This window comes from Bubalus kerabau, chromosome 4, assembly GCF_029407905.1.
Source record: "Bubalus kerabau isolate K-KA32 ecotype Philippines breed swamp buffalo chromosome 4, PCC_UOA_SB_1v2, whole genome shotgun sequence".
Taxonomy (NCBI): domain Eukaryota; kingdom Metazoa; phylum Chordata; class Mammalia; order Artiodactyla; family Bovidae; genus Bubalus; species Bubalus kerabau.
In genome coordinates, this window is record NC_073627.1 from 73,934,933 (window position 1) to 73,943,274 (window position 8,342).

General features: G+C 53.0%; 1 protein-coding gene across 1 annotated transcript; it reads left to right on the forward strand.

Annotated features, from left to right (window-relative positions):
* The first annotated feature begins 608 nt into the window (after positions 1 to 608).
* Positions 609 to 7,659, forward strand: SOX7 (SRY-box transcription factor 7). The gene is made up of 2 exons (XM_055580177.1): positions 609 to 932; positions 4,436 to 7,659. The coding sequence occupies exons 1-2, from the start codon at positions 695 to 697 to the stop codon at positions 5,359 to 5,361; spliced, it is 1,164 nt and encodes a 387-aa protein (XP_055436152.1). The 5' UTR covers positions 609 to 694; the 3' UTR covers positions 5,362 to 7,659.
* Positions 7,660 to 8,342: the final 683 nt, after the last annotated feature.

Sequence of the window (8,342 nt, forward strand, 5' to 3'; positions counted from 1 at the left end):
TCCAGCCCCCTCTCCAGTCTCTCTGGCTGCCCAAGTCGGCTGGGGGTGGGGGGCGAGATTGTCGCTGCCCAGGTCATTTACAAAAGCACGAAGTGTGTTCTATCAAGAAGAGTTCAAAGGCCGGGTGTCACGGCCAAAAGTCACTCGTGCCCGGCCATTCCCAGCGAAACCTGTTTGGCTTCTATTCTTCGTAGGATTCCACGCACGGGAGGAGCCAGCGGAACCTGGCCCTGGGAGGCCGCGGCCAGTCGGGATGAGGGGCTGGAGTCCGGCTCCCGCTCCTGGGCCCCGCGATCACCGGCGGCTCCCTCCTCCCGGCCGGAGGCACCTGCGCTGTGAGCTAGCGGGCCGAGGGGCGGCCCCGGGGCTTCGGGGCACTGATCCCCGGGAACCACCTGGGAGGCGGAGGGGCGGGCCGGGGGCGGGCGCACGCTGGGGAAGCGGCCCGCCTCCCGCCTCTCCTCCCGGCAGGTCGGAGCAGGGACGCTGCGGCCCAGGACGCAGGGAGGGGGCCCGCGCCGTGAAGGAGGGAGGGGCCGCGCCGCCTTCGAGAGTCATTGGAGGACGCAGCCTCTCGAAGCTGATAAATAAGGGGCCGGGCCGCGGCTGCCGGCCAAGTTGGACGCCCCAACCGGTGCGAGGGCCAGGTCAACGCCGGCCCGACGACGCGAAGCGAGGCGACCCCCGTGCGGCCATGGCCTCGCTGCTAGGAACTTACCCGTGGCCTGAGGGTCTCGAGTGCCCTGCCCTGGAAGCCGAGCTGTCGGACGGGCTGTCGCCGCCGGCCGCCCCCCGCCCGCCGGGGGACAAGGGCTCGGAGAGCCGTATCCGGCGGCCCATGAACGCCTTCATGGTGTGGGCCAAGGACGAGAGGAAACGTCTGGCGGTGCAGAACCCGGACCTGCACAACGCCGAGCTCAGCAAGATGCTGGGTGAGTGAGCGGGCGGGGCCCGGCCCGAAGTCGGCGGGCGGGGGTCTGGCGGCTGGAGGGCGGGCGGGTGTAGTGAGGGCGCGCGGGGCGAGGGTGGGACAGACTCGGCGTGCGGACCCACGGGGGCGTGCACCGTGCCCGCGAGGTTGGGCATCTGGGCGAGCGTGGGTGTGCGCGCGGGGACTGGGATTCCGAGCAGGGACGCGTGGACCGGGCCCAGAGTGAACTGGCATGGCCCGCCGGGGTGGCCGGGGAGGCCCACTGTAAGAGACGGGAGCAGAGTTAGGGGCCCTGGGGCACGGGCGGGTCTGAGCTGCGGCCTGGTGCGGGGACTCGACTAGGGAGATCCTCGCGCGCACGGACAGGTCGGGTGTAAGAGAGCAGGAAAACCCATCATCCTCTGAACTTCACCACGGGCACAGTCACAGGAAGTCGTACCTCTCATTAACGAATATTGGTGAAGAGAGACCTTGCGGTGGCGCATTCCTGCTTTAACTTAATTATCAAACCAACAGCAAAATGGACTTGATTCGAACCTCTTTCCCAGTCGCAGGAGTGTAGAAAATTTGATTCGGATGCTTAGGACGGCCTGTGCGGGTATGTCCGAGAACCCCCGGACGCCGGACTGGGGACAAGTCAGGCCAATGGGGAAAGGATGTTCTGGAGGCCGGGGGCTTTTTCTCTCTCCACTGTCAGAAGCTGGGCACTGTATCAGCTCCAGCCAACGCCTAATCTCTTTGCCCTTTGTGGTAGTTTTTATTCATTTTGACGGATGGGAACCTTTCAAGGCACTTTGTGTGCCCAGCAGGCGCCAGGCCCTGTAAAAAAGGACAGTGTGTGGTCACCCGAGGCTGGCCCTGCCCCCAGCAACCCCACCCGGCCCATCTTGGAGCCTTTTCTTTTTCCTTTTTCCGCTGGAGCTTGGGGCTCCTTCCCCAGATCGGTGGAATGAGGCCTGACACCCCTCTTTGTGCTGTCTAAAGCCACGGGCCCTCTGGCAGAAAGGGTCCTCTTGCAGTTTGATTGCCCTTTCAAAGCAGCTGATAGAGTGCTGGTTTCAAAGAGCCTCCCACCCTCTGCCCAGCCCCCTTGGCTAGCTGTTCCCAGGACGAGTTAGTGGGCCAGTGTGTCTTAGCCAGCCCTGTCCCAGAAAAAAAATACTTAAAATCATACTTTATAAGGTGTTGGCATAAAGACAAATATATTAAGATATACAATAATAAAACAGTTTCTTCAAGCAGAAAGTTTATATTTTTCTTGAGATTTCTAAAGCAATGAAAACATTTTTTTTTTCGGTGAACCCCTAAATGTAATTTTTTGGTGTGACCCATGTGCTATGCCTGTTGCCCAAGCACAGCTCTTGTGACGAGGATAGAGCAGGCCCAGCCGAGGGTGGGAGAACTCAGTTTAGAGAGCCTTGCAGGACTGGGGCTGCCTGCTCCCAGGGAAAGGACAGGCAAAGGGACTTGGGTGACAAATGCCTCCTGTGAGCTGATTCCTCTTGGCAGTTGGCACTTAGGCTTCTAGAGGTTACAGTGCATTTTGCAGGAAAGATATGGATTCCTTCCTGCTTAACCACACAGCCCCTGGCACTAGGGAAAGGAAACTGACCTAGTGTTGCTTTGAAAAATGTGGATTTTTTACACCTGCTGAAGCGGAGGGGGCAGCAGGATGATCTATTTCCATCCCAAGCCCATGATCTTGCCCAGCCCTTTCCTTTCTGACTTAGGAAAGGGAAAGGGCTGAATGCGAGAGCCCAGACTTTTTTGACTATTAGCTCTCCAGTCTTTGACTCTAAAAACTTCACACAGTAGCACTCGTGTATGTTATGGATGAGAAAGCAGGTAAAGACAGTTATACATTTAGTGGTTTTTAAAATGAACCTATATTTTATGAATACTACAATATCTCGGTACACTCAGAAACTTTGAGTCACATTTTATATTCAGTCCACAGTCAGGGTGTGGGTGTGTCTGGGTCTTGGACCTCTTGCCATAACTTGTGGCCTTAATCACAGGCTGGAAACTAATGGCCAACTCCAAATCTGGAGTTCCTGACAGTGCTCGCTTCGGCAGCACATATACTAAAATTGGAGTTCCTGACACTTTTAAAGTTGTCTTTTCAAGTGAGAGCTAACTGTATTAATTGACAGCTTCACTGGAATAGTGTTATATACTTTCATCCAAAGGGTACTGGATAATCACCTTCCTCCAGCCCCCTCTGTGTGCCTGACACCCAGGGCCAGCCAGCACCCCCATGAAGGGCAGTCACACACATAGCTCTGGACTTGGCCCTGTGCCAAGGGCTCTGGGTGGGAGATGCAGCCCCTTTCCTTCCAAGATTTGGGGCAGGGGGCTGCCCTCTGGGCAATTTGTCTCAAACTTCAGGATACAGTAATGTCATAGGGGAACTTAAATTCCCAAGCCTACCCTAGGAGGTAACCATCTAAGGTGTCCAGAAGTGACCTTTAGAAAACCTGCAGCAGGATGGGCAATGTGCTTTAAGAAAGAAAGAGACAATAATCTATGCAATAACACACAAGTGAAAAGGATGAATGGAAAATACACATGAGAGCAGCATTTGTGCACCAGTGGGACACAAGTGTGGGATGCTTCTTCAGAAGAGCATTTTGGGGAGCATCACAGTGTATTTTTTACTGCAGGAAAAACAAAGAGCCAGGGAAGGTAAGGTGTTTACTTCTGTATGGAGAGTCAGTGACTGATAAGGTGCCCTCTCCCATGGTCACAGTAGACAGTTAGAAGCCATAGCTTGTGTGTGTGTGTGTGTGTGTGTGTGTGTGTGGCATGAAGGTTCTGTTTGACCTTCAGATATAAGGGCTAATCCTCTGTTGCCATAAATGAGATCCTGTAATTTACATCTTGTAATTTTACCTCCATCTGTGAAGCTGTTGACTGATCCTGAGTACCCTCACAAGAAAGCCTGTGATAGATGTATGCCACAAATAAATAATATAGTGTCACTTCCCGAAGGGCAGCGATAACCTAGGAAGGCAGAAGTTTCATTAGGATGCACAAATGATAAGAACTGACCCTCAGAAGGTAAAAGGGAGCCCAAATCAATGTTGTAGTCTACATATTTTTGTCCTGTGGGTGACATTGGGTTAGGTGGACCCTTCACTGAGAATCTCACACTGTTTATACATTCCTGTTGTCTGGTGGCTTTGATAGGAGAGGTGCCATGATCCTGTGTGTGTGTGTGTGTGTGTGTGTGTGTCTGTGTGTCTTTTGCACGAGTGCCTTGGAGCGTGCAAGTGGGAGAGGTTGGTTTGGCCTTACTGCATGTGCAGGATGTGGGCTGAGAAGAGGGTGCGGAGTGTGGGGTGTCTTGTGTGAAGAGGGGGCACTGGGTTGGGGGGAGGGACAGGGGACTGAGGCAGCAGGTGTGTGCGATGCTCGGCGGCCCCAGTCGAGACAGGTGCACCGGGCGCCCCGAGGCGAGCTGCGCAGAGGCTGACGGCGGCCTTGTCTGACTTGTGTGAGCAGGAAAGTCGTGGAAGGCGCTGACGCTGTCCCAGAAGAGGCCCTACGTGGACGAGGCGGAGCGGCTGCGACTGCAGCACATGCAGGACTACCCCAACTACAAGTACCGGCCACGCAGGAAGAAGCAGGCCAAGCGCCTGTGCAAGCGCGTGGACCCAGGCTTCCTGCTCAGCTCGCTCTCCCGCGACCAGAACTCCCTGCCCGAAAAGCGGGGCGGCGGCCGGGGGGCGCCGGGGGAGAAGGAGGACCGGGGTGAGTACTCTCCAGGCTCCGCGCTGCCCGGCCTGCGGGGCTGCTTCCATGACGGCCCGGCCGGCGGCAGCGGCGGCGGCGGCACCCCGGGCAGCGTGGACGCGTACCCCTACGGGCTGCCCACCCCGCCGGAGATGTCACCCTTGGACGTGCTGGAGCCGGAGCAGACCTTCTTCTCCTCCCCTTGCCAGGAGGACCATGCGCACTCCCGCCGCATCGCCCACCTGCCCGGGCCCCCCTACTCCCCGGAGTACGCCCCCAACCCCCTCCACTGCGGCCACCCCCTGGGCTCCCTGGCCCTCGGTCAGTCCTCGGGCGTCTCTATGATGTCCACCGTGTCTGGCTGTCCCCCGTCTCCGGCCTATTACTCCCAGGCCGCCTACCCGCCTCTCCACTCCAACCTGCACGCCCACCTGGGCCAGCTCTCCCCGCCTCCCGAGCATCCTGGCTTCGAAGCCCTGGATCAGCTGAGCCAGGTGGAACTCCTGGGGGACATGGATCGCAATGAATTCGACCAGTACTTGAACACTCCTGGCCACCCAGACTCTGCCGCCGGGGCCCTCAGCGGGCAGGGCGCGGTCTCTCAGGTGACACCGACGGGCCCCACAGAGACCAGCCTCATTTCCGTGCTGGCTGATGCCACGGCCACGTACTACAACAGCTACAGTGTGTCATAGAGCCCGGGCGGCCCATCCGGCCGGCCTCGCCGCAGCCGGTCCTTACCGCGCCGAGCGCAGCGCCCCGGGGTGGGCACGCACTTCCACGAGCCGCGCGCCGACAGGCTCTGAGGGTCCGGGGCCCCTCCTCCGCCCCTTCCCCTCCGCCCCGCCCCGCTGCGGCCAGTGTTCTGAGTATATTCCTTCAAAAGAGTTTCCATTGGCTCCACCCTGGGAATCAGGCGCGGTCGTTGCTGAGGACGCTATTTCCCGGTAGTTTTCACTGACCTCTCCTCCCAGTTTTCAATCCGGAAACAAATTCGGGAAAAGCCCAGCAACATTCGCATCCCTGCCGCTTCTGACACAGCTGCAGGGGTCCTGCCGTCCTGACCTTTGGTCTTCCAGGTGAGAAGAGCCCTGGGCTAAGATTCGGGGACTGGCGGCCCAATCCCAGTTCTGCCTCCGGGGGCTGGGGAGACCTGACTCCCCTCGCCTCTCCTTCCAGCCCATCCCCCCATCTGCGGAGTGAGGGACAGACTCCGTATCTTAGGTACCCTCCTCCGCTCCAGGGTTTTCCGATTTAGGATTCTCTCCAAAGGAAGCTGAAGCTGGCCTCAGTGAACTCATTCACGTGCAACCTGGTGAGGATTCCGTGCACTGCCCAAGGACCCCAGGCTGCTGCACTTGGTCACCATCTTCCATTATGAATGATCCTAGTCTTCCAAAAGGACCCTTTAAGAGTTTGAGAAAAAACACTCATAGTGATTTGGGAAATTAACGCTGGGGGTTAACTGCATCACTGACAACGAAATTGAATTCAAGCTGCTTTTTTAAAAACATATATATATATATTTTTAAGATAAGTTCTTTGATAGCTCAGTTGGTAAAGAATCTGCCTGCAATGCAGGAGACCCTGGTTTGATTTCTGGGTCAGGAAGATCTGCTGGAGAAGGGATAGGCTACCCACTCCAGTGTTTTGGGCTTCCCTTGTGGCTCAGCTGGTAAAGAATCCACCCGCAATGCGGGAGACCTGGGTTCGATCCCCGGGTTGGGAAGATCCCCTGGAGAAGGGAAAGGCTACCCATTCCAGTTTCTGGCCTGGAGAATTCCATGGACTGTATAGTCCATGGGATCGCAGAGTCAGACATGATTGAGTGACTTTCACTTTCTTTTCACTTTCATACATTTCAAAAGAAAATACATGTCTGAATATTTACAGTGTGTATGAGACACACACAACATACACGCCTTCATGCTCAGCCTGAATCAGATGCAGTTTGCTGACCTTGGCAACGTCTTGTCAGCCTTCCGTTCCTAATGACCCAAAGAGCAGGGAGCTGGAAAGAGTTTCAGCACTGTAGCATCAGTGTCTTTGAATCTGAATGTGCTGATTTCTTGAGCAAAATTTCACCACACTCTCCCTTCTGCAGATGCAAAAAGATCTTCCTTTCCTCTGTCTCCATCTTCCTTTCCTGGACTTTCTTTTTTCTCTTCTTTTCTATTCTTTCTCCACCCCTGAATTGGCTACTGATTCAAAGATCACTTGACTTAAAAATCCCAGGCATGATTCCTATGGCAGAAATGGGAATTCGTTCTCCTCACCAGCCCTCTGGTTCTTCAGGTAACATCTTCGGCCAGCACATCAAAGCAACTTCCCTTTATTATACTTACTTCCCAAAGAATAGAAATGCACTGTGATTCAGAAAATATTTCTGAGCCCTGACCCCATCCCAAAAACATTTCCATCCTTCCTCCAAGTCTCTGTTGAAGGAACATACCTATTAGACATAAAAGACAGTTGTCTTATGATTTCAGCATTTTATTGCCTGTATGAAATATGTAAGTGTTTTTATATATTCTCCTATTATTTTCACCTTATATTTTGTATTGTTGAAAGATCCTTTTTTTTTTCCTTCCAAGGAATTCTCTTGTAAAATCACTTATAAGATATGATTAATCTTTATGCTATTACTGTATGTGACTTTTGGTAATAAATAGTAAACCATGGACAATATGATTGGTGCAGTCCAGAATGTGTATTAATAATCTTATAAAACAGTATCACAGACATTAAGCTAAACTGTTCCATTTTCTGTAGGAACTATATATGCTTTGGAATGGTTGTAGATATTGGTTTGCCTAAAATATTTAATTTAAATAAACATTTTTGTACCACGACCATTCTGTCATTTGAAATACAGCTTGGTGAAGGAAAAAGTTTTCAAGTGAGGCGTAGATATTATGCCAGTTCTCCTTCCAGTGTTGGTCAAAATGTTCTCTCCATCATCTTTTTTATTTTAAAAAACTTACCTTGTTGGAGTGGTTGATTGGTTGATTTTATGAATTATGGTAAAGAGATAAAGCCTAATTTTACACCTTAGAAACAGTGTCATTCTTCTTGATATTGAAAGAAAAGACAAATTCACAGCCTAGCTGCAAAACAATTTTCTCCTTGGATAGGATGACTTCACACTTGTAAGGTGGAATGCAGTGGTTGTCAGACTCTCAAGATGGGAAGTGGGGCCCAAGTATTTGCTTCCTTAAGGGGAAACTCCATTTTCCCTTTCTTTTTGAAATCATCTTTTGAAGACTATTTAGATTGTCCTCTTTCCTATGCATCTAGGGATGTGGTCTTACAAGAATCATGTGCTCTCAAAGCTCCCTGGAATGTTGCAGAGAAAACAGGGCAACACAAGGGTGGGTAATTAAAGGATGTAATATCTTGTTAAGGTTCAAGATGAAAATCCCAGCCAAACAGTGTCCGGAAAAAAGCGATGATTCCTCAGTCCTCAGGCCATTCACTACATCTGGCTCCTCTCTGTGGGAAAGCCGTTGTAACTTGTTCATGTCAATAGAAGCCCTGTGTTCTTCCAGGGCCTCTGGGCCAAGGAGTGGGTCTTGGGAGGCTCCGATCAGGCAGACGTTCTTTGTGCAAATTGGATCGTAATCTCTCGTCATTACTTTAATAGCACTTTATAGATGTAGGGAGTTTTACAGCAAAT

Bases quoted from the DNA above. Each gene is read 5' to 3' on its own strand.
- SOX7 (XM_055580177.1), top strand. From the start codon at position 695: ATGGCCTCGCTGCTAGGAACTTACCCGTGGCCTGAGGGTCTCGAGTGC. The intron at 933-4,435 runs GTGAGTGAGCGG...TTGTGTGAGCAG, and splicing joins CGAGCTCAGCAAGATGCTGG to GAAAGTCGTGGAAGGCGCTG.